Source organism: Silurus aristotelis (genome assembly GCF_946808225.1).
Source record: "Silurus aristotelis genome assembly, chromosome: 13".
Taxonomy (NCBI): domain Eukaryota; kingdom Metazoa; phylum Chordata; class Actinopteri; order Siluriformes; family Siluridae; genus Silurus; species Silurus aristotelis.
Window position 1 is genome coordinate 588,550 of NC_139586.1, and position 25,973 is coordinate 614,522.

Below are 25,973 nucleotides of genomic sequence, written 5' to 3' on the forward strand. Positions count from 1 at the left end.
GGGGTATAAACAAAAGTGCAGCCAAATATAACGTGTCCTACATGCTTTTCCTGGAGTAGTGCTGTGGATACGCTGTTTACTCTGCTGGAAACACACCAGTGTGTGCAGTCTGATACTCCCACAGCATTCGGATTTATACAGGATAAAAAAACAACCTTCAACCAGTAAACGCGTTTTAAATATTACATTCACACCACAAAGACGTCCAAAACTTCATTTAGACCGAGTTAAGAATAGAGGAGAAAAACCAGACACCTATGAAAATGCATTCTTCATGCTAATGTGTCTTTCATCCACTTTCTGCTCTTATTGATATAGAAATATAGTGCAATTTGGTACCTTGAAGATTTGTTTAAAACAGTTTTTAAAAAAAACCCAGAAATATTAAAAACACAGCTAAAGGGTGGAAGTTTAGGATTTTTCTTGTGGGTTTCTTCCTAACACCGTGTGCTACAGTCTTCCAGTGTGCAGAATAAATTCACAGCATCTCAGTCACCTTCACTTAGAATGTTGATGAAACAGTGGAAGTGTGGAGCAGTCAGAGGTGTTGCTGCTTCACAGCTTCAGGGTCCCTGGTTTGACCCAGAACTCAGTTTGCTGACTTTTCTGTGCATTTGGGTTCATCCAACTACCAACAGATGAAAGTGTGTGAATTGTGGCACTGTATAGTAGGATGTTCCTCAAAACCGCTTGTTCCTCATGGCATGGATTCTGAGAGAAATGATTTGCTCGTATCAGAGGAATCGTTCTATCACGCAATTCCTGGAGTCCTGTGGATGGATTCACCTCGGAAACCAGTTTTTTTGACGTGGTGCATCATCATCATCCTGGGAGAAGTCATTAGATGTGAAATTGTGGTCATGCAGGGATGCACATCGTCTACACCGATACGTAAAAAGTCTGTGCCTTGCGATTGATGATTGATTAGTGAGAACATCCCCAAAGTGCGGCAAGGAAACGTTCCCTACACATTACAGCACCTCTACATGCAGATCAGCAGCAGGTCTGGCATTAAACCCGTTTGGCACAGAAAACCACAAGGAATCACAGAGATCAGGTTTTCCCCATGCTGATGGTTGATGTGGTCACTGCTGCTACACGATCAGCCGATGTACACAAATGGTTGCAAAAAAAAAAAAAAAAACTCTAGAAAAACTGGAAAAACAACTCAAGAATTTCTCATAGACCATTTCTAATTTTCAACTCTATATATACGGTAAGTAGGCTTTATCCAAAACAAACCAGAAAAAGTCCAGATTGTGGTCACAGACGCCTCAGAGTTTATTATAAAGAAGCACATTAAAATAAAATGCGACATGGAAAAGAAAATATTTACAAATTCTCAAAGCATCATTCATCAAGTAATTTACAAACCCTCTCCCTGAACTGCCTCATTAGGGCCTGAAATACTCGAGAAGCGTTTGTATATAAAAACTGCATCTACTGCATCCTGAACACAGGAGTGTGTGTGTGTGTGTGTGTGTGTGTATGTTGTTCCTTTCCCTTCGCACCACTGCAGCAGTGCTGACTGATTAATCACGTCCCTGCATCACCCACACAAACAGGACTCTGAAGCTCTGAAGACCCTCAGCCCACACAGTTCGGGATCTTCCTCCACAGACCCCCACACAGACAGTTCTTTATCCAGCGCTGCTCCCACTGCTTCATGGCGTTGGTCTTGTTCGGAGAGCGCAGCATCGTAACACAGCCGCACCTGACACAACCCAGTTAGAGCAGTGTTTAGGATTCTTCTACAGTCGTGTTTGTGTATATTGTTTTTTCTAATTAATAAATTAATTGAATAGACAAAAATCACGTGTCCTGAACATCTTGGAGGTACCTGGTGCAGGCCTTGCTGTCCTCCGTGGGACGGATGCCCATGTGTAAGCAGCGGAGATTATCCATCCTCTGAGATGCCGGATTCCTGAGAAGATACTTGGATTCTTAGAAAGATGTTTTTTCTGTTGATATCTATATTTCTGATGAGCAAATGTACAGTAAATTAGCAGGTATTTGTAAATATGGGTGAACTGAGACCCAAAATTTGCTCCTGCACGACCATGCAAACCCTGTGCACGAAGCTCCAGCTACATGAAGATCTGCTTTGCATGGGTTGGAGTGGAAGATCTCCTGCTATAGATGCTAATAAACACGTGTGGGATGAATGTGAACACTGACTGCACCCCAGGCCTTCTCACGTTCTTACCCACATCAGGACCTGACTTTACTAATACTAATGTAACAAATCACCACAAAATCTAGTGGAACATCTGCCCAGAAGAGTGGAGGGAATTAGAAGGACTAAATGTGGAATACGATGCTCAAAAACACACACAGTATTTATGACCAGGTGTCTGAAAACGTTTGGTAATATATTGATGTACACGTGTGGGTATAGATGCAGATGTACGTATTCAGTTGTATAACGTCTGATGTAAATGTGATGAAAATGCAGTTTGATAAGAAGTAAAAAAAAAAAAAAGAGCAGCCTGACCAGTGCGTGAAAGCGATGAGGCTCAGACGGACTTCATTTGTGTCTGCGTTTCATTTCCAAACAGAGCACCTGCTCACCTGGAGAAAAGCTCCATCTGAGAGTTGGGGTTGAGTCCGGGGAGGGTGTAGGGTTTTCCAAACTGCAGGCGTAAATGGTGCTTGTTCTGGATCTTGGTAATGACGCCATCGTTGATGGGAAGCCAGTCCATGCTGGGCACGAGCAGCTGGCTGGGCAGCAGACAGCACTCGTCCAGCAGCGTCTCGTCCGGCTCCTGAGGATGACTTTCATCTCGCGCTGCAGGTGGAGTGAAAACACAAAAATAAACCGGATCATAATGACCGCACAGGCGTGTTAATCTCTCTTTGTTTGACTTCAGGATGAGAGCAATAACGTTACATTCTGACGGAGGTTTAAGAAAACGTTACTCTGAAAGCTTCAGTACTGATCAGAACATAATATTTTGATGCAGACTCACAGCAGAGCCAGAGTTTAGTGAGGAGGCGGAAAAGCAGAGACATGCTGTCCTGGTTGTCTGATGTGGCCGTGTAGATGGGCAGACACCCGGGCTTCAGTAGGCCCCAGATGCGTATCATGACCATCATCTCCCTCAGCATGCCCAGGGAGGGTCCGTCACGCAGGAAACCGAAGCCTGGACGCACTGTGGAGCCCTGAACAGACACAGATTAATTTTTTCTGATTCAGAAATTGCAGAACAATTAAGAGACGAGATCATCTGTGTGAGAGTCTAACATCATGAAGTCGGACGGCTCTTCATGTCAGGAAAGAAAGATGGTAACGTTTCCGCTGTGGTTTGGAGGTCTGACGTCAAACAAACTGTTAAAAGCAAAATATGCCGAAAGACAAATAAAGATCTTGAATCACACTGTCCATGGTGGAGGTGATAAACCACTACAGCCTGGGTGAACCTGCAGAGGGGTTTTGGGATATTTAGGATTGAGAGCCTCAGTGAAAAGAGATCATCATGAACATTATTTTAACAGAAATGGGCCACAAGCTGCTCGACACTCGTCTAGCCGCTCCCTCTGTAGTGTCTTTGATGTGAGGTGCGTTTCTCACACACCCCTGTAGCGAGTTTCTGCAGCGGATTAAAAAAACCTGCTTTTAACATCTTCACGGTTTACTCTGCTCTGCATGACATCTCCACCATTTTCTATGCACAAACAGGTGAAAGTAGAAGATTAGGAGTGTGTGTGTGTGTATGTGTGTGTGTGTGTGTGTGTGTGCCCTCAAGCCATGGTTCTAAATGTGCTCCAACCTCAATCTGCCACCAGGTATTTTCACTTTCTGCTTGTTTAGAAGCGTTTTAACAGAGTCAATATTTAGTTCAATTCATTTGTATTTCTATTGCGCTGTTTTACAGCAGACATGATCTCAGAACAGCTGTACACAGATAAAGATAAAAGAATGTGTACGTTTTGTGCCTGTAGGTTTGTTCTTTATAGATGTTTATCCCTAATAATCCTATAACCCTTTAATTAATCCTTGTAAATGTTTATCAACTTCTTCCATTCTCCAGATGTGATCTTCACTGTGTCTCGGGTTCCAGTGGTTTCCTTCGTTCCTCTGTACGTTAATGAGGGAGGAGGAAACTCAAGCGCATGTTTTTAAATCAGCTCTTAAACTTTGCTTCATCAGGATAGCGTTTATGTGACCTTTATATTGTTGTGATGTTTATTTTTGTTTAATTGTTCTTACCATTATTGATTTATTTGTACATTATTTTAATTTATACTTTCATTCTTGGAAAGCGCTTTGATGTGTAGCTTTTAAAAAGCACTTTATAAAATAAAGATTGTTATGATTATTATTAAACTGCAGGCCCCTGGTCCCTGCTGTACAACTGTATTAAATAAATGTAGTGCACAGTGCGGGGAACTGACCTGGTTGGGCAGGTTGGCCAGCAGATACAACACAAAGTCTCCCACCCACTGAATGAGCTGCTGCAGGGACTGGAGCGGAGGTCCATCCAGAACAAACTCCTCCGTCTTCAGGTTGATCATCACCTTGTCAATATCTGGGGGAAATTAAGCAAAATAAAAAAGTAGAAGAAAATCACCTATTATTGTATATTCTGCATTAAAAACTGCTCTAGATGGACTTTATTTTCTATAAGCTTCTCTAAATACTGAGACTGTTGCTCCCAAACGAGCTTCAGATCTTTCTCCGTGATCAAAACGTCCTCAAGCGGCGCCACAGTTATGGGTTTGTTACCAGTGTCCAGATTCTTGTTGCAGATCTCGGCCAGACGGTCTCCTGGGCTCTTGTCTGGTGTGTTGAGAACGTGAGGCCTCAGCAGAGATTTCAACGTGGAGCTGATGGCGATGAGGAGCAGCTTGGCATAGAAGTCGCATGCGCGGGCCGCGGTGGCTAAAGACAGCTTGCACAGGGAGGCCTTAACTGCTACGATTCGAGTGGAGAGAACCTGCAACGGACATTCAAAACAGGAGAAGGATCACGAGCCAGGATCCGAAATCATTCCAGCAAAAACAAATCTCTCTAATTTAGTCTTTTCCAGAAGAGTAGAAACACACGCATGCATTAGAGCTGCAGCTATCCATTATTTTAGTAATGATTGTTAAACCCATTATTCCATCGAGACGTACTTTTGTTTAATTTTTCTAAAAAGGAAACAAAAGACTTGTTTGTGTTAAGAGACCCGTGTTATTTATCATCTGTGTTTACCTGTCCAGAGCGCTCTAAAGTTTAGCGGGTGGTGCGTCAGTGATAATAGTCCGCGGGGAAACGCAATGCTCTGTGTGTAGTTTAATGTACTAAACGATTTTGTGTATTTCAGTTACTCGAGGAATCGTTTCAGCTAAAGAATGCATTATATATTGGATTACGATGTCAGTGGTTTGCTTTCGAGTGTGTTTACGTGTAATTGTAGTTACAACACGTTATTAGACAATGGCCCTGGACTTCTCATGCATGAAAAAAATTTAATGAGAAAAGCCTTCTATCAAAATCTCTTTTAATACACATCCATATGGGTTTTTATTCTAATGTTTAATACACAACTACTAAGAAAAAAATCCCATTTCGACGTACCTGCTGTAAGGCCTGATTCTGCCTCATGTACTCTTCGTGCAGCTTCTCTACCAGGTTATGCACCATGCTGTGTGGCACATGCAGCAGCACATCCCACCAGTCGTACCCTGTCACCATGCAGTACTCCAGCAGGAACAGTAGGTGGCGTAGCAGAATGTTCATGTCCAACATCTGGCCCATGGAGGGGGACACGCGAAACATGTGCAGCTAAGAGAAGCGGCGGGACAAAGAGAGGTTTCAGAACATGGCAACAAAATGTAACTACTGATAGTCTGCGTGGACTTCATAGAACATGCAGTTAATCCGAGAATACAGACTTAAAGTGCTCAAGACTGTTAGCAGGTATTTCTTTCAAGTTCAGCATCAGTGATGATGTAAGGAACGTGGTAGCTCATTGGTTGAGGTATTAAACTGTGGACCAGAAGGTCACTGGGCCCTTAAGCAAGGCCCTTAAGCCTTAACTGCTCAGCTGTAACTATAAATCAATCTGGATAAATATAAAGTACAGTAAATATAAGTGCAGTCTAATCCGCCTCTCTCCTGCCAGCTCTGCGTACCTTTCCAAGGTTATCTACTCCAACCAGAGCCAGGGACGTCCAGGAGAACTGCAGAGCTTTAAAGTGCACCATGGGACCTCCAGTTCTTTGGCGTTTAATCGCCGGCTCGTCCCCTACACGCTGAGAAGTGCTGGAAGTCCCAGGAAACATCCCAATGGTTTGGAGAGACAGACGATGGAGTATTTGAATCGTGCCATCGTGGAAGGCCAAAGCCAGACCTGATCGAGAGAGATCACATTGCATGTACGGAAGCTGATTCGATTATCGATCGGATCCGTGAGTCAAAAACCGTAATGTGATCAGAACCGTGAGTTTTGAGATCCGTTGCACCACTAGACAAGATTATACAAGACACTACACACTATAGGTGATAATACAGACCTCGAGAAAGTCAATAGAATAGTGTTTATTTCACACTTATTACTATCTAATGACCCTAAAATAAAAGTGAACGTTTCTCGGACACAAGGATATAAAAGCTTTACCGAGTCCCGGGCAGAACTTTGTGTCTGAGGCCACTTTAAGGTCCGTGTTGGAAATCGAGATGGGCAGTTTGGGCAGCGCCACTGCAGAAACACGGTCCAGGTCACTTGTGGTTGAAAGGATTCGCCACTTCAGAATCATCGGCTGCTTCTCTCCGACTGCAAACCAAAACCAGGTGATCGATTTCATACAAACAGCAGCAGATCAGAGAGGAATCCACCTGGTCCTAACCACTGCTCCTGAGACTTCCTTTACACATCGTAATATACCTGCGCCATTTCTTATCGTTATATAATGTATTATTATACGTATTTGTTTATTTTACACACAGACACTTTACGATCATATTTCATTTCACTGCAAGGTGTGATTTCTGTGAAAATAAAAATCTTCAATCTTTAATCGGGGTTTGTCTCTTACCAACAGGTGAACGATGCTGGAATATATTGTTGACCGGAAGTCCTTCTTTCCGTAAAGACCAGCACTCTACGATGCTTCCCATCTGACTGGATGCACAAAGCAGCACCTTGAAAACCCATGAGCAGATTAATAAACGCACAAAAGCGCCATCTCTGATCTGATACGGCGTTCTTCTCCACGAGTGAACGTGTTCTCACCTGCTCGGAGTTCTCCCGCGTGAGGAACTTGAGGTGTGTGACAGCAGGGTACTTGGCGCGGCGCACGGGGTCGGTGGTGCAGCGCATAAAGAGCGAGGGCAGGAGCTCGGTGTCGATGCGGCACTTCTCGCTCACCACGCTCACACACACCTTGTAGAACTGCACGGGTGAAGAGCTGCTGCCGTCGGTCGTAGCCACCACGATGTTCCCGCCGCCTGTGAAAGCGATGTCGGCCAGGGCCACGCGCCCACGCAGGCGGCTCAGACTCTCGCTGGCTGACAGCAAAGCGCCGTTCGGCTTCAACAGGGACACGCTGACCAACCCGCTCACCGTCACTGCCAACCAGCCCTCCATCGGTTTCCCCCCAAAAAGAGTGAGAGAGGGAGAGAACTTCACCCGTGAGAACTTTTCTCCAAAGTTGGTGGACCCGGACTGTGGGGTGGAAGATGCACCCGGAAAAAGAAAAACGATACGGTTTTGGATTTGTTTTGTGAATACGAGCGGTGAAAAGAGAGTGTTCGAAACATCTCCGTACCTTCTCTACATGCAATGCGAGCTTCACTCCATTGTGCAGCCATGACAGAGCCACGATAGGTTCTCCATCAACCGAGCTGCTCTGAGTACATTCCCAGCTGTTCACCAGGTGCTCCGACATCGCCCAGCACTTGATCTGTCCATCTCCATCTGCAGAGAGCAGTCTGGACCCTGCTCACGTAAAAGTGCAGATCGGATTTGGTCACTGAATCCTTCATGTTCAACTAAACGTCATGTAAACATTGAGACCAGAAAGCATTTCCTCCCCAAAATGTTCTCACAAAGTTGGAGACACACAGTTGTGTATTGAATCTCTGGAGCATGAAATTCACTTGAACTAGGAGACACAAACCTGCTCCAGCATGACCATGTGCACAAAGCCAGCTCCATGAAGATCTCCTGCTACAGAGCTCAGATTGAAAACTTTTGGGATTGTGAACCTCAGGCCTCCTCACCTCACCTACATCAGTACCTGACTTCACTAACACCTTTGTAGCTCCACCAAATCCAGTTTAGTTTATTTTAACAGCAAACGGAGACTAAATGTGCAATGAGATGTTTAAAAAGTCAACTTGTGCTCAAGTGTCCACAAACTTTAACATGTATGGCATTTGGCAGACACTCTTATCTAGAAGAACTTAGATGTATCCTAAACTGAGGAGTTATGGAGTTAAGGGCCTTGCTTAGGGGCCCAGGAGTGGCAGCTTGGTGTGGCTGGGATTGGAAATCAGGACTGCTGGATCCAGAGTCCGATGCATTAACCACAAGACCACCACCAATTTTTTGATCACTCACCTGACTGGTCCCATTCAAGGCAGGAGATAACTTCCGTATGACCAGAGTTGATGGAGTAGACGTCCCAGGGATGTTCAGAATCGATGATATGGATCATATGACTGAGATCTACAGCAGAAAGTGAACAGACAGGAAGACACTTCCATAAGGGTTTGGGTGTAAACATACTTTTGGAGTGTGATGTGTGTGTGTGTGTGTGTGTGTACCTTTGTCTTCATCTTCATTTTTCAGGTCAGTGGTGAAGGCGATGAGGTTCCTGCAGGACCACGCACACACCAGGGGGATTGATGGACAGTGGTTGCTCTTGGTTCTCTTCTCCCACTCACACACATACACAACATCCATCATTAAACCATTGGCGGTTCCAGGAGGTCTTCAACTGTCCAGAGCTAGCTTACCAAATACACAAAGTAAACAAAACAAAGAAGAAACAAGAACTGGTCCTCCAAATATCACCTCATTTATCTGTTTCTGATTATTAATGTCCCAAAATACCTCCAAATATCAAATAATTTCCTAAACTATCTGAGAAATCCTGTGTATAAGCGTCACGTGATGTGTTCTTCACGAACGAGCCGGAAACTAGTGACTCTAAGAGCCGATTCTTTGTAGCGAACAAGAAGAGCCGACTCGTGTCGGGGAGAGTCGAATCTTCAGCGGTTCCTGCTCAGAATCCATGCAGGTGATTCCATGTAAACAAGTGTGGACTCTGTCTTCTAAATATTTAACTGCCAGTGAGGCTAACAATATATCTTATAAAGTATTTTATCACTTTTATCCTACCAAGCTTGATTTTAAATTGTATATTTTTCCAGACATTGACTCTTTATGTACCTTCTTTGGAGTTGAGGATAAATCTGTTCTTTATCTCTTCTAGGAATGTGCACATACAGCTTTGTTCTGGAAATATTTTTTTATGTATCTCATCACAGAAGTTCTGTTTGATTGCTATGACTTTAGACTTAGAGACTTTATTGTCATCGTAGTGATACAACATTGTATGTATAATGGTAGAGACTTTGACATAAATCTATTTCTTTTTTCAAGCTGTTTAATATGTTTACAACTTTATAATATGTAATGATGATTCTAGTTTATACTCCTGGCATTAAAAATGTAAACAACAGTAAATGTGTATTTTTTTTTGTAACGTAAAAAGCATATAAATAAAGCTTACTAAGTTTACTTTTATTAAAACTCTGAATAAAATTGCGTAACACAAACCATTTATAATTGTAAAATTAGCCCTAAATAGAAGCTCCGAGTGATACTAAATGAAGAGCCATTTGGGAGCCGGCTCTTCTAAAGGAGCCGAGCCAAAGAGCCGAATCTCCCATCACTACTACAGACGAACGGTGTACAACTGAGTACGCTAGTGCACAAGCACGCGCGCTGCACTGAAGAGGGTTACAGACAGCGCCACCTGTGGATCGGAGTTGTATAACAGTCATCTCACTATACAAACCCAACACACACTGTTTATTATTATTAGGGCTGTTAAAATGAAGGCGGTAATAACGCGTCATCGCAAATTCATTTTAACAGCACGCGTTTTTATTAACGCGCGATTAATGCAGTGCGAATTTCTGTTTGACCATTTTAATAAAAAATATTTTTCTTCCTTTGGCTGCTCTAATTAGGGGTCATCACTGCGGATCATCCGTCTCCATACCCCCCTGTCCTCTACATCTGCCCCTATCACACCAACTACCTGCATGTCTTTCCTCACCACATCCATAAACCTCCTCCTTGGCCTTCCTCTTTTCCTGCTTCCACCTTCTCCACTGCCCCCCTCTCATTCACACACATGTACTCTGTCTTACTCCTACACTTTCATTCCCCTTCTCTCCAGCGTGTACCTCCACCTCTCCAGGCTCTTCTCCACCTGCTCACTACTCTCACCACAAATCACAATATCATCCCCAAACATCATAGTCCACGGAGACTCCTGTCTGACCTCGTCCTTCAACTTGTCCATCACCACTGCAAACAGGAAAGGGTTTAGAGCCGATCCTTGATGCAGTCCAACCTTCACCCTGAACCAGTCTGTGGTTCCTACTGCACACTTCACTGCTGTCACACTGTCCTCATACATGTCCTGCACCACCCTCACATACTTCTCTGACACACCAGACTTCCTCATACAATACCACAACTCCTCTCTCCACCCTGTCGTACGCTTTCTCTAAATCCACAAACACACAATGCAGCTCCTTCTGACCTTCTCTATACTTCTCCATCAACATTCTCAAAGTAAATATTTTATTAAATAAATATAACACAGGCAAAATTAAAACCTTCAATGCAACACACATTTATTAATGACTTGCTTTCTTTACTTAAAAATAATAACCAATCAAAAACTGAATTTTAAATCACTCAAAAAATTTTTTTTACTGATGCACAAAGTCTCAAATCACGCACCAAAATCCGCCATGATGCAACATCTGGCAATTAAAACCGTCCGTGTGGAAACAGCTAAAGTTTCGTTTGGTGTCCTAATGATTTTATGTAATTTAACTGTGTTTGGTTGCACTAATAATAAACAAATTGCATAAATCACCATATTTCTCCATGTCCATGTTGATTAAAGTATTTAAAACTTTAAAAAGATTAATTACAAGGTACATAAAAAAACCTGTGATTAAATTGCAATTAATCACAAATTAATCCATGACAATCATGTGATTAATCGCGATTAAATATTTTAATTGATTGACATCTCTAATTGTTATTATTCCTATTGATGTTGTTTTTATTATTTTTACATTGGTTTTTAATTATTATTCTAATCAAAACAAACCAAATTTAGATTTGCTATGTGGTCATCCATGAGACAAGGGGGCGCTGTAGTCTGGAGATCCACTCGATGTGGTTTCCGTCCCTCCCAGTTCCGCGGAGGAATCCTGAGTGTAAACAGGAGCTCGGTGTAGTTGGTGTTGGTGGAGTCGGTGGATGAAGCGCTCCTGTGGGCTACTTGAGCAGTGTTCTGAAGCTGGTGGAGACGCGCCTGGAGGTTGACCTTCACCCGGAACTGGTGCCGAACAGGGCAACATACGGGTACTGCGGTTAATCCTAGTAGTTCACGTCACAGCCGCCGGAGTTCGCAGTTAGCCAGGCTAATCCCCGCCTCAGACTCCTGTAATCCTTCACCTCAGGATTATCATCATCATCATCATCATCATCATCATCATCATCATCTACTGCGCGCTCTTTACCTTCACCAGATCACTTCACCGGAATATTAAATACTCGGGCGTTTTTGTTTTGTGAAATACGTGTACAATGTGAGTGTTTGATTGCTAGTTTACTAGCCGATGCTATTTTAGTGGGTTAGCTAGCATCGTGTGTGGGATTATTTGTGACATGGAGATTCACAGAGCCGCCACTCGTGTTTGCTAACTGGAAAACTCCGGAGACATGTCACGTGACATGTGCAGGTAGCTAGCCAGCATCGTGGCCTTCACTCTGAGGGTGTGTTCCTGAGCAGAACATTAGAATCATACTATTAATAATAACAATAATAAAGTCAGTGCAGGGAGTCATCTGAGGGACACGTCGTTCTGTGTGTGTGTGTGTGTGTGTGTGTGTGTGTGTGTGTGTGTGTGTGTGTGTGTAAGCATCTGTATTGTCCCCCCCATGACCCACCGTGGCAGTTCTGCTCATCCAGCTGTGCCACCCGAATAACAATGTCAGACAACCAAGGCAACCAGAACAACAACAATGCGCCCCTGAACAACAACAACGGCCCGGGGAACCGACTGAGGAACCCAAATGTCAACCAGAACCCGCTGATCAATGTGCGGGACCGACTCTTCCATGCACTCTTCTTCAAGATGGCGGTCACGTACGCTAGGCTCTTCCCTCCATCTTTCCGGCGGGTTTTCGAGTTCTTCGTGCTTCTGAAGGTGAGATTTGAGCTTCTGTGCTTCTGTGGCCCCCCCACCCCACCCCCCCTGCTTTTGGCAGGTGTGTACAGGTGTGTGAAAGGGGAGTATAGGTGTGTACAGGTGTGTAAAAGGGAAGTACAGGTGTGTGAAAGGGGAGTACAGGTGTGTGAAAGGGGAGTATAGGTGTGTAAAAGGGAAGTACAGGTGTGTAGAGGTGTGTAAAAGGGAAGTACAGGTGTGTAGAGGTGTGTAAAAGGGGAGTACAGGTGTGTGAAAGGGGAGTACAGGTGTGTACAGGTGTGTGAAAGGGGAGTACAGGTGTGTGAAAGGGGAGTACAGGTGTGTACAGGTGTGTGAAAGGGGAGTACAGGTGTGTGAAAGGGGAGTACAGGTGTGTACAGGTGTGTGAAAGGGGAGTACAGGTGTGTACAGGTGTGTGAAAGGGGAGTACAGGTGTGTACAGGTGTGTGAAAGGGGAGTACAGGTGTGTGAAAGGGGAGTACAGGTGTGTGAAAGGGGAGTACAGGTGTGTACAGGTGTGTGAAAGGGGAGTACAGGTGTGTACAGGTGTGTGAAAGGGGAGTACAGGTGTGTACAGGTGTGTGAAAGGGGAGTACAGGTGTGTACAGGTGTGTGAAAGGGGAGTACAGGTGTGTGAAAGGGGAGTACAGGTGTGTGAAAGGGGAGTATAGGTGTGTACAGGTGTGTGAAAGGGGAGTACAGGTGTACCCGTGTGTACAGGTGTGTAAAAGGGGAGTGAAGGTGTGTTAAAGGGGAGTACAGGTGTGTTAAAGGGGAGTACAGGTGTGTTAAAGGGGAGTACAGGTGTGTACAAGGGGAGTACAGGTGTGTTAAAGGGGAGTACAGGTGTGTACAAGTCTGAACCTCTTCACCATGATGGTTTTGCGTAAGGACAGCTCATGCTCTATAAACGTCTCTCCTTTTCATCTGATGCTGCTGTTATGTAATGTATCAGTTCCTCATTGCTGCTGCTGCTGCTGGAACCTTATGGCTTCCAGAACAATTTCGGTTTCTGCACGCTTCCTGTTACTCCATCTTTGATTACGACATCAGGACTTTCATTTTAGCGTTGTGCGCTTCTGTACCTTCTCTCTCGGGTATTTGCCTGAAAAGCCTTCTATGAAAATGGAAGGTGAGCCAATTGATGTATGAATATGAAATGATTGACGTGTAGGTGTTAGTAATTGACGTCCCAGAAAAAAAATAAATAAAGCAACCTGATGTTCTGCGTTCATGTAACTGAAATAAGAATCATGAGATCGTATAACAGAGATAATAAGATCAGTTGATTATATTTATAAAAGATGCTGCTGCTGGTTTTTGCCCAAAGTGATCGAAAATGTCACTTTTCTGGTTGAATGAAGGGGAAAAGCATCACTTCCCCACAGCTGCAAGTCATTATTGATGGGATGAAACTGAAAATGTGCATTTTTCTCTCGTTTCCAGGCCTTGTTTGTGCTCTTCATTCTAGCCTACATCCACATCGCGTTCTCTCGTTCCCCCATTAACTGCTTGGAGCACGTACGTGAGAAATGGCCACGTGACGGCATCCTGCGCGTGGAGATTCAGCGAAACTCCAGTCGCGCGCCCATTTTCCTGCAGTTCTACGAGACAGAAGGCTTCCAGGGTCTTGTGAAGGAGCTGGACGGGGACACGGAGGAGTCTGGTCAAGTTCCTGTTCATCAAGAGGAGGAGGAAGAAGAGGAGATGACTGTGGACATGTTCGACAACAGCTCTGTGAGGGTCAGTGTGTGGAAATTAATCCAAGCTGCTGGGTGTTTCGTTTTTATCACTGGCTGCTGTAAAAAAGCGGCTCTGCCTCATGTATATTGTGTAGATTTTGTCTTCTCCATTGCTCTCTCGTTGCCCTCATTTTTGTCCTGCTCGGCACGTGCATCAATTCTGAGACGTGCAATTCCCATCAGTTCCCTGTAATAATCGATTCAGAGATGATATTGAATATTCGTTGCAGTAATTACAGAATACAGCAGAGGCACCAGAAGCGATTCATTGTAGTGAGTCAGCACCTTTGTAAATGATAACGCAATAAAACTGTTTTTTATGCAGTTCGAGCTGGACATTGAACCGCGACTGAAGCCTCTGGTGCGGGATGGCGCCTCGAGCTCGGGCTCCAACGACACTCAGGACCTCTCCTTCAGCCAGGCGCCCTCTAAAGGTATGCAGCCGCTGAAGGAGAGTGTCTCCGAGATTGAGATGCTTACGAGAGCAGGTAAAGCTCAACATGTCTAACGCTTTTATCCCACCCCTTCCCCCGGCACCCCAGACCTCCTGCTGCAATGCTCTTCTTCCTGCGATCTCATGCTCCCATTCCTCACTCGCCTTCTTTCATCCACTCCTGCCTGCAATGCCCTTACCCACTCTATTCACTTTTTCCACCTCCCTCACAGTCCCATTCTTTCTCTCTCTGCGTCTCGCTCGACCACGAACTGACTCACGTTACTGATTGGAGTTAGAGCATAAACCTCAGCTTGGACTCTGATATGTCAGAGTTCCTGAAATTTTTCTCAGTTAGTATCAGATGTCCATCAAGTCATCTTAGACGTCTCACCTCGGGTCTGTAGGCCCAGTGAGTCTCACACCCACGTTTATTGATGTTGCAGTAGAAAGCGTGAATGTTATGGCGTTCTGCATTCCTCACGAGCCTCTTATCAACAAAGAATGTGTGTGTAAAGGAGAAGAGATGCTGCTGACAGGTCTGACGCACATTCCTGCACAACAGGCCTGACCTCCAGCTCGAGCTGCACTTTCTAAAGCATCAAGCTGCTAATGTGCCTCTTTTACACTTTATACACTTATATCTCATGTATATTACACAAGAATCTGAGTCCAGACATCTCCAGAGCTCGTGTTCCCAACGACTGGCACACACTCCGCAGTGGGGGGTGCGATATCAGAAAAAATATCTCAATATTTCTTTGGGATTTTATAGATAACTTTCTCGATAATTACACAATGTTTTGCAGAGCGTGTTATTGTGCCGGTACTATAAGAACCACGGACAGCGACTGCTTTGATATTGTTCGTATTGTCTGGTGGTCAGTTCACAGCGGTCACATTGAATAATCTTTTCCAATAAGTTTAAATCGATTTTTCCCATTTTTTCTAAACTTGTGCACCATTTTTTTTTTTTTTTTTTTATCAAATTCTCACATTTATAATGTAATATAAATATTCTATTTCAACAGCTGATTTTTGTGATATTAATATATGAAATGCTATAAATGTACACATTTTCTGCATATCTTGAATATTGTGATCGTTCTAAATGCATTTTAATAGACTGACGGAAAGAACGCTCTGCGAATGCGCACATGCACGTGTCTAACCTATTAGACGTCACGTAACCTATGCCTGTGTTTGGGTTTCACGATATACTCCATGTCAAATCGCACATCGTTAAAACAACAATTAAGAAATGATCGTAGACGGTGTTTATTTCATAAACACCTATACTCTAGTACATATCAAGATACACCCTAGTGGGATTTTCATAGGTGCCTTTGTAGTTTCCTCTCCATGTCTTGTAGTCAGACAGAATGTGTGTATTGTGTGAGAGCGAGGAGGTGACAGGTTCGTGTTTTCCGTTCCGCAGTGTGGCCTCAGGAGGAATACATCGTGGAGTACTCTCTGGAGTACGGTTTTCTGCGGCTGTCTCAAACCACACGACAGCGCCTCAACATTCCCGTCATGGTGGTAACCCTGGGTGAGTTACACACAACACGTCCATGAAAACCTGCAGGATTCACCTCACTGGCACGAAGCAGCTGCTCTAGAAAGTTCCTGATCATTTCTAGTGCGTTAGAGGATGAGTGTTAGGAGGAGATTTAACCATATGTACATCAGCACTGGTAGATATTGTAAGGTAAAGGATGATATGTGGTGCTGCAGGACTCTTTCTCTTTATAAAGGTGTGTTAAGGGTTGAAACGTGTGTGTGTGTTTAAGTGGAATGGATTGTAATGTGAACAGTAAAGCAGTAAAGCTTCTTTAATCTGATCTTGGCTCCAGATCTAAACACATTGGAAGCTCAAATGTGGCTTCTGCAAACATCACATGACTTCCTGCTCGCGTGTGAAAGATACACCCAACCTCATACAAAGATATCGGGGGAAAAATTTATTTGTAGATAATAATAAAGATTATTATTTTGCTCTCGAATGTTTCTCCAGTGATCACACTTCTGTAGTCTGTAATTTTGGTCGACACATCCATGTCCACAAAGTATTGCCTGGAGGTTCACTAGACAGTACTGCAACCAGGTTCTCTAATCACATAAACCAATTATATAGCATTAAAATAATTTGCTGATATTTTCTACAGACCCAGTAAAGGACCAGTGCTTTGGAGACGGTTTTAGCCGCTTCCTCCTGGACGAGTTCCTCGGCTATGACGACATACTCATGTCCAGCGTTAAGGCTTTAGCGGAAAACGAGGAGAATAAAGGTAAAAACGTGACCTGTTTCCGCTTGCACATTTGTACTCCGTACGTGTTTATATACAGTACGAGGTAGTAGCGATCATGGTGTGTGTGTGTGTGTGTGTGTGTGTGTGTTCAGGGTTCCTGAGGAACGTGGTGTCTGGAGAACACTACCGTTTCGTGAGCATGTGGATGGCACGTACCTCCTACCTGGCTGCCTTTGTAATCATGGTGATATTTGTGAGTATCTCACATTGCCTGGTGTCCTGTGTATCATACAGTGGTGTTTATTTAAGAGTCGTTTGTGTAGTTATGTTTAGACAGAAGTAGGTTTAAAGAAATGGTTGCGTGACAAAAGAATAATGTTTCGTAACGATGAGTTTTGGTTTCCTCCGTGTTTTTCAGACCTTGTCCGTGTCCATGCTGCTCCGCTATTCCCATCACCAGATCTTTGTTTTCATAGGTAACCTTGAAGACACCAAGCTCGGCTCTCTCTAAATACATGTACACAATGTCGCCAAAAGTATGTGGACACGTGACCATTACGCCCGCATGTGAAACACACAGGAGGTTTTTGGAGGGTATAGGGTTTACAGTTTCCCTACACTGAAACTAACAGGCCCAATCCTGTTCCAGCATGACATGAAGACATGTTCTACCATGTTTAAGTAAAAGAACTCCTGCTCAAAATCCTGAACCAGCTGGTAGCTGAATAATATGGGATGCTCAGTGTGCTGGTCAGGTGTCTTCATGCTTTAAACCCTGCATGCACACACATTCAGAATGATGATGAACTGTATTTTCTTAACCTTTCATTTGTCTGGTGTTCAGTGGACCTCCTGCAGATGTTAGAGATGAACATGACCATTGCATTCCCAGCTGCTCCTCTTCTCACTGTGATCCTGGCACTTGTGGGTAGGTGCTGCCCGCTGTGTGGGCGTAGATTACAGCAAGAGTGTTTGTAGCTGAACGTGTTTCTTTGTCAGTGTGAACTTTAGAGAAGCAGAAACGTAGAAATCGTATTTGTCTAAACGCAGCATGATTTCCGATCAAAGCTAGTTCTTTATGGTGATGTACCCACAGGAATGGAAGCTATCATGTCTGAGTTTTTCAATGACACAACTACAGCCTTCTACATCATCCTCATCGTGTGGCTGGCGGATCAGTACGACGCCATCTGCTGCCACACCAACACCAGTAAGCGCCACTGGCTCAGGTACTGCTCTTCAATCTGCTGTAAAGGCTCGGTTCTGGAGAACTATTCACATGTACGCTGTTTCCATCATAGTGATGATGCCTGCTTAGGTCCTGCTCTCCTGCTGTTTTTCAGGTTCTTCTATCTGTACCATTTTGCGTTCTATGCGTACCATTACCGCTTTAATGGACAGTATAGCAGCCTGGCACTCGTTACTTCTTGGCTCTTCATTCAGGTAAGTTTTTGTCCAAGCTGCGGTTCCTTTACCATTTTGTCTCGTGTGTCACAGTACCAGATACCAGTGGTGAAGGACACGAACCATGTCGTAGAGTTAAAGTAGAGACACTCAGTAAAATCAGACTCCTTTAAACGTTCACTTGAGTAAAAGTACAAAAGGTTTATGCCTTCAAATGTACTTAAGTATCCAAAGTACTGATTTATCATAACTAGAATGTTCCTATGATCATTGCACAAAATGTATTTGAGCAAAAAGTAAAAATTTGACTTTGAAATGTGGTGAAAAATCTACTTGAGTACAGTAATGAATTACAGATCGGTATATTTGATCCCACCGTGCACATGCAAACGGAAATCTAACTTGCCTTCCCTCTGTGCGATTGTCATCAGCACTCCATGATCTACTTTTTTCATCACTACGAGCTGCCAGCCATCCTGCAGCAGATCCGCATCCAGGAGATGCTCCTACAGAACCAGCAGGCTGCTCAGGGCAACCAGACAGCGCTGCAGGACAACCTGAACAACAACACCACCAATGCAGCACATCCTGGCAGACCAAGCGGAGCCGGCGTGGGCACCGTCAACGGGCAGTCAGCCCTGACCCCACCTCAGGCCGAAGCTCCTAACGGCCTGCCCGGTCCTGAACCCAGCGATCAGGACTGGATGTCTGAGACGGCAGCCATCATCACAGACGCCATCATCACGGAGGCGCTGACGGCCCCACTGCTGGACACGACGGCGCCGACCGCAGGCGTCACGCAGAGTGCGGGAGAGAATGGAGAAGGGAGCGATAGATCAGAAGAAGCCCAGGACGACAGAGGGAACGATGAGGCAGGAGCGACTCCTCACATCACAGACTGCACAGAGGCAGAGGTGGACAAAACAGACACGCCTCGATGGAACGCCAAACAGGAGAGCGAGAGTCACGCTGAGGCTGCCACGCCCGGTCCTGACTCCACCCCTTCCTGAGCTCAACCAATCATATTGCCTTTTTACCTCTTTAACTAGCAGCAGCAGAGCTTTTCACCTTAAATGCATCCGTCATGGAGGGAAGAAGAGCACCAACAGCGATGGAGCGCAATGTAATCACCGCCCCACACACACACACACACCCCCATGCAGAAAAGGGGTAAATGTTTTCTTTTGTACTCAGATGCTTCTTGAATTATTTGGAGACATGACGATGTGATCATCCGGAGAGCAATTGTGTGTGTTTTTTTTTTTTTCTTTTTCTAAGATGATTAATGATTGGTTTCTTTAAACACTGGGTGTGTTAGTGTACAGTGTGTATAATAATAATACTGATCTGATCTGACGGCGTGCCGGGACTCGTTCAGAACTCGGCGTCGATCCGCGTTACCTTTACTGTATGCGATTAAATCAAACCAAATAGCGATTGATCTTTTCGAGCCGTATGGAGCTTGTGAAGGTTTTAATGCAGTAGAAGATGACCCAGTGTGACGCTGAAACCAAGATCTCACCCGGATGTAGTTTACCTTGTGAAAGTATAGTCTTAGTCCATGATGCCTTGAAAATGTGTTGTGTTTTAAGGAATTATTATTATTTTTTTTTTTTTTGGAAGACTACATTTCGGTGTCAAGGATCGTTGAATTCCTTTCTCAAGGAAAAGTTCCAGTTTTTGGAACGGATTGTTGTTGATCTTTACAATTAATGCACTAATCTCGTTAGAAGCTTGTAAAGTCCGCTTTTTGCTCAATTCCAGGAAGATTTATAAAGGTGCCCTGATGAATAGTTTCAGATTAAAGAGCAACGTCTTGTAATTCGTCTCCGTAGTTCCTCTATATTTAGGGTTACACAGATTTTATTAAGGCTGCAGCTTTGGACCTTCAGTTCAGGATGTTTCACCTGCAGACGCGTTGGTCTCGTCCTTTAGCGTATCGTAACACCTGATTGGTACGCTCGATCGTTTTTGTTGCTCTTTGCTTGTGTGTGTGTTACTGCATTATAAAAAAATCAACCCTTCAAATGGGTTCATTTTCCCCCAAAACCCGTATCACATAAGATCTACTTTCTCCTCGACATTGTAACTCCCATGGAACGTAGTAGTATAGAAATATTTTTGATAGTCCACAGTAAAGGTTAACAGGAAGCCAAGCGCAGTAGAATCTTATTATAATTATTATTTAATGCAGTATGTCACGATGCTAGAACCCGTCCGGAACCAGCCTCTTCAGAGATCAGCGAATATTTTATGTGCAAATGGATCAAAAAGCTTTTTTTTTTTTTTTTTTTTTTTTAATGAGGAGTGAAACAGAATCTAGAGGGTTGTACGCTTTATAAATGGCGCCGCAGGACAGATTAAGCCAATTAACAGAATCTCGCTTTTACAAGTCGAGTTCATTGCGAACTTTATTCCGTCAAATAGATGAAGACGAACACGTCGCCGATCGTCTCTACTCTTTGCACAAGAGAAGACCGGAAGAAACGTTTTTTGTCTGCCAGGGGTTTTCATTCAAAGGCTATGCAACAAATGATAAGGTGAACGTCGGTGGCCTCGGGGACGTCGGTTTTTATCCAAAAACGTGTGCAATAATTCAAGTCAGGTTCAAGAGATTTTCAGCACGAATGTTCCGCAAATGAGCTTTTACGATCGATTTACTTTTCTTCTCTTTTTCTCTGCCTATTTGCCGTTCTGTGTCAGAATGCAGGATGATGAGTTTCTATCCATTCATCATACACAATGAAAAATCCACGGTTCTGTGATGAACTCTATTTGCTCTTTCATTCAGTTGTATTTAAATGTAAAAAAAAGAAAAAATGAAATGCATAAACAGACAAAAGGATTTTCCACTCCGCACGTCTGCTTGTGGTTCCTTCTCTGGGCTTCGGCAGAATGTTCTTCAGCTGCGGGTTATGAAGAAACGACAGAAACCCTGTAATAGTAGAATGATGTGAAGATTCTGTACAGCCAAAAGTTTGTGGACACCTCAGCTCAGTCTTTTTAATAATCCGATTCTGAATTTCGTTCCGTTTACGGTTCTAATGAGCTCCACTCTTCTGGGAAGATTTGTGCTCTGCTACAAGGGTGTTAGTAAAGTCAGGTAGCGATGAAGGTGAGGGGGCCTGGGGGTGCAGTCAGAGTTCACATTCAGCAGGAGATCTTCCACTCCCAACCGGTGGAAAGCAGATCTTCATGGAGCTGGAGCTTTGTGCACAGGGTTTGCACTGCCACGCTGGAACAGGTTTGGGTCTCCTAGTTATAGTAAAGGGAAGATTTCATGCAGCTGCTTCCAAAGACGTCCGTATGCATCCAAATTTGGGGAAGAAACACATATGGCTGTAAAATTCAGGTGTCCCAATACTTTTGTCCATGTAGTGTGTATGTATATAAGGTCGGTTTATTGAACATGAATGTACCATCAGGTCAGTGATATAAACGAGTGGAAATTATTCATCTTTCAATAATGCACATGATTTATCATTTTTGAGTAACTTGATTTCTAGAGCAGGAGTCCAGACTTTCCTTAAAAAAAACACGTTTGACGATGAATATTTCTGCTAAAAAGAAGAATCTTACGACCTCCTCACTTGGACTAAAACAGGATTTGGGGATTTAATTTTCTCCCTTGCAGGTATAAACCTTTATAGCGTTATATTAGTGTCATCTACTGGGTCACATGACCATCACCTGCACCTGAAGATTAAAACCTGACCTACTGCATGCTGTGGAGATCCCATCCAACAGACATTCATTCACAGTTTATTCAATTAGGTTTATTAGTGAAAAACATCCAGGCCCAATTAACAATAATCATTTCAGATCAAATACTGCAGAACCGAACAGAACATTTAAAACCCACCGAATCTTTTTTTTTTTTTTTTTTTTCCCCTTTGTTTCAAATCCCATGCCGGTGTTCCCATAAACCCCCCAAAACCACATCAGCAGAGCAGAGCATGTAGAAACACACACTCCCCACAGGAGGAGCCATGATCTAGCCATGCTGATGTGTCCTGCCTCGTATCCGGAGAGCTTTTCGGACGTCTTTAGGCCTCGGCTGCATGGCCACGTTTCTCTGTCGCGTCCTCGTGACATGGTGCTGCAGATCTGGATGACTGTAGAAAACTGGCGAGTCCGTGTCCTGGTGCCCTGGAGCCTGATGATGCCATAGCGTGAGGAACCGCAGCAGCTTCTCGGCATCAGTGAAAGCCTTTGGAATCGATATGAAAAACAGGATGATTGTCGCGTCGTTCTTTTGAACGCGAAAGCATCACCTTTTTCCTTCCAGATCTTTGACCAGGGAGCGGCAAATCGTAGCCGTGACCGTAGGTGGTCCCTCTTGGGTCAGTGGAACCATGGAAGCAGCGCGTTCTTTGGCGAGAGCTGTTTGGAGTTGGGCCCGACGCGCAAGAGCATCCCTCAGCTGACCACGGATCTCCTCGATTTTCACCTGCAGCTCCTCCAATTCTCCATCCTTGGGAGGCTCCGTCAAAGGAGGCGGAGAGGACGGGAGTGGCTGTAAAGGGACCGGCCCACCGTTTTCACACACTCTTGAGACACGACTTGCACTGGGCGCAGGTCCAGGACCAGAACCGTCTCCAGATGCAGATCCTGAAGTACCCTGTCCACCTTCTGCGACGACGCGGGCGAGGAGGCGGCGCGTGTTCAGCGTCTCCAGGTTGAAGTGAACCCTCTTGTTGTCCTTGATCTCTTTGGCGGCTCGGCTGCTCTCGTTATTCCACTTGGCGAAGGTTCCGGGTGGCGGAGGTGCTGGAGGTTGTGCCGGCTGGGATTTCTGAATATTACAGCTGTAGAATAAATCAAAGTATTAACAAAATGAGAAACGCACACCAGGTTCCATTTGTTCTAACAATCATCATCATCATCATCATGAGAGAGAAAATAAACACGTGGATGAATTGTACCTTTTCTCTGTGTTGGCTCTCTGACGCTTCACGTCCTCGTAAGTCATGTTCAACGCTCGGTGAATTTTCTGTAATAAAACAAGTAATTATCTTAAAAAAATAAAAAGCTCTGAAAATCAATGAGACGATTATTCATTCATCTTCAGCAACCACTTTATTCTGCTCAAGGTTGCAGCAGATCTGGAGTCTGTCCCAGATACAAGACAGCAGAGAGACAAGCTGGGTGGGATGCCAGAGTTACACACACACACACACACACACACACACACACACACACACACACAATTATAATGAGGGACAATGTACAAAACCCAGGCCACCTCCTGATGTTTCATTTTTAGTAAAATGTTCATCTCTAATTATAAATCATGGTATTTTTGATGATGGACATGTTCAAATCTCAGTCTTTTCTCCTCGACCACACCGTTCCTTAGAAGTTCTGGAACCGACTCCATCACACCAGTTTGAATCGTTGAATAAATATTGTAGTCTCTGGATGTTCTTCTCTCACCACCACCACCCCTCCAGACATTAAAACACAGTTCAGAACCCTGGAGAAACCAAACAAGTCTTCATTAACCTAGTTACTCTTCAACCACCAGATGGCGCTCCATTTCTTTGTGGAATTTTGGGACATGCAATAATAATTAAATTAAAACATTTTCCACATTTTTGAATTTGTTCCAGATTGTTGCTTTGAAGAACCTGTACAGGAGGTTCTCCAGGAACTGGAAGTTAGGATAATGTGTTAGAGCACAGGTGGAACCGTGGAGATGCAGTGCATGGTGGTGGTGTCTCACCTGGCTGGTATGGAGCCAGTATTTGAATTTCTGCCGGCGGCGGATGTGAGGCAGAACCAGTCGGTAGAAGGCGTGTTCACCTGCGAGAGTGAGTAACGCCCCGGTCACACCCACACACAGCAACACAAACAGCCCTGAGAAATGACGGATGCCCATCTGCAGCGTCTGCATGGAGAAAACATCACAAGTCTTAGAGTTGAACCATGTCTGGAAATAACTACATCATAAAGCTCTTTTAAACACACTGAGATAAAAAAACCCACAACTGAAGATAAAACCTTTTTTCTGCTACCTGAACAGCTAATAAACACATCCCCTGGATTTAGAGGTGTGACGCTACTCGCATCCGTACCCGAATTTCTCGGTTTTTGTTTCGGTACATGTTCTAAATGCAAATCTTTTTACATGCGGAACATATTTCAAATCTGTGTTTCCGCAGGAACGTATTAAATTGTGGACCGTATGTTTGTTCAGTCTCCGCCCTCAGTGTCACTGTGGTTACGCACTCGTTACTGGAAATACGATTTGTTTTGTTAGTGGCTAGCAGCTAATGCTATGAATGAAGGATGGAGGGAATAAAGACATTTGTAAAAGTCTGCTGAAAATTAAAACAGTTAAATACTAAGAATTGTTAGAAAATTTTAATATTTAATGTAACACACACACACACACACACACACACACACACACACACACACACACACACACACGAGATGGGGTTCAAATGTAAACAAATTTTCCATTTATAGTATCAATTTAATTTGTGCCAATTTAATTGATTACTCTTATTAAAATTACAATGTATTTAAGTGTAATTTGATTTATTCTATTTTACTTTTATAAAAATATTTTATTAAAAGAATTTTATTAAAAATTGTTTACATATTGGTTGTTCCTGTACAAAAACTGAACCGGAATTAGGACCTGGAATCATCTTCAGTCGAATCTTAATTTCAAAGGCAATTCCACAAAAAAGATAATTACATGTGACAGATTATTTACAGTACACTCTAGATACACTCACACTAAACAGAACTGTGGATATATGAAGCACACACACACACACACACACACACACACACACACACACACACACACTTACACACACACACTTTATTCTTATTGAAAAAGCAACTTTCAGCGAGCTCCCATTGTGTACGAATTGAAACAAATCTCTCCGAATGCTCCATGCACTCCTGAATGTTCACGCCAGTGTTGTGTGAGATAAGCCGATGAGTGAACGCACGGATGTTGGAAGGCTTTTGTGCACTAGCAGTAGATGTCTAGTCTCTGAGCAGTGAAACCTAAAATCCCTTTCAAAACACTCCTTTGATGTGTTTATGTAGTACCCCAGACAAACAGCAGGGGGCGGTGTATTTCTTTCAGTAGAGGGCAGCTCAGGGCTCAAGGCTGAGATCTTCCTCGTTCTCTCAGGAGCGTCTCTGATGGAGAAGGATTTCTTCTGACTCGATGTAAATACAATTTATTTATCTTTTTTTTTTTTTTTATCAATGCGTTTCTTAGAAATCGGATTTCGGTTCGTACGCGAGTCGTCGAGGTTTTTCGGTTTTGCTTCTGTAAACGTGAGAAATGTTTCCACAGCACTTTCATTATAACTAATGCACCTGCATGTGAAAGGGTTGCAGAGACATTATTACATTATCGTGGATGGACTTCACACACTCATTTCCACTAAGAGAAAATTTAGCATGACCTGCTCCACCCTGCTTATGGGAGGTGTGAGGGAACCGGGGAGAACCCCTAGGAGATCCAACACACACACACACACACACACGCACACACGCAAGAAGAAAATGCTAAACTCTGCACAGGCAGCAGCCCACACTAACCCTGGGACCCTGGAGCAATGCGGGCGATGGCGCTACTCGCTGCACCACTGCATACAGGAAATAGTTTGCGCGGTGACATCGTGCAACTGATGTGAGAACGACGTTGCTAG

The 25,973-nt window shown here is 44.0% G+C and overlaps 3 protein-coding genes across 7 annotated transcripts in view; 1 reads left to right on the plus strand and 2 right to left on the minus strand.

The window, feature by feature from the left end:
- Nucleotides 1-1,257: 1,257 nt before the first annotated feature.
- med16 (mediator complex subunit 16) lies at nucleotides 1,258-11,258 on the minus strand. The gene is made up of 14 exons (XM_083558245.1): nucleotides 8,756-11,258; nucleotides 8,550-8,657; nucleotides 7,756-7,925; nucleotides 7,221-7,652; nucleotides 7,024-7,129; nucleotides 6,606-6,761; nucleotides 6,121-6,338; nucleotides 5,564-5,770; nucleotides 4,727-4,937; nucleotides 4,396-4,529; nucleotides 2,970-3,162; nucleotides 2,572-2,788; nucleotides 1,841-1,924; nucleotides 1,258-1,714 (listed from the first exon to the last, which is right to left on the minus strand). Exons 1-14 carry the CDS (start codon nucleotides 8,895-8,897, stop codon nucleotides 1,588-1,590), a joined length of 2,505 nt encoding a protein of 834 aa, XP_083414371.1. The 5' UTR covers nucleotides 8,898-11,258; the 3' UTR covers nucleotides 1,258-1,587.
- A 969-nt stretch (nucleotides 11,259-12,227) lies between these two features.
- On the plus strand, nucleotides 12,228-21,143 carry tmem259 (transmembrane protein 259). Of its 2 annotated transcripts, none has more exons than XM_083558246.1 (11): nucleotides 12,228-12,457; nucleotides 13,907-14,203; nucleotides 14,528-14,690; nucleotides 16,074-16,184; nucleotides 16,801-16,923; nucleotides 17,037-17,137; nucleotides 17,303-17,360; nucleotides 17,729-17,812; nucleotides 17,981-18,113; nucleotides 18,228-18,327; nucleotides 18,720-21,143. In XM_083558246.1, the coding sequence occupies exons 1-11, from the start codon at nucleotides 12,239-12,241 to the stop codon at nucleotides 19,296-19,298; spliced, it is 1,968 nt and encodes a 655-aa protein (XP_083414372.1). In that variant the 5' UTR covers nucleotides 12,228-12,238; the 3' UTR covers nucleotides 19,299-21,143. The 2 variants fall into 2 exon arrangements, with proteins under 2 accessions (XP_083414372.1, XP_083414373.1); XM_083558247.1 differs by having other exon boundaries at nucleotides 14,528-14,636.
- grin3bb (glutamate receptor, ionotropic, N-methyl-D-aspartate 3Bb) overlaps nucleotides 20,960-25,973 on the minus strand; it is a 52,281-nt gene continuing 47,267 nt past the window's right edge. For all 4 annotated transcript variants that reach the window (XM_083558244.1, XM_083558241.1, XM_083558242.1 and 1 more), the window contains 3 exons: nucleotides 24,014-24,178; nucleotides 23,214-23,281; nucleotides 20,960-23,096 (listed from right to left, as the gene is read on the minus strand). In XM_083558244.1, coding sequence (XP_083414370.1) covers nucleotides 22,559-23,096; nucleotides 23,214-23,281; nucleotides 24,014-24,178 — 771 coding nt within the window. In that variant the 3' untranslated portion in view covers nucleotides 20,960-22,558. The remainder of the gene's footprint in view (nucleotides 23,097-23,213; nucleotides 23,282-24,013; nucleotides 24,179-25,973) is intronic.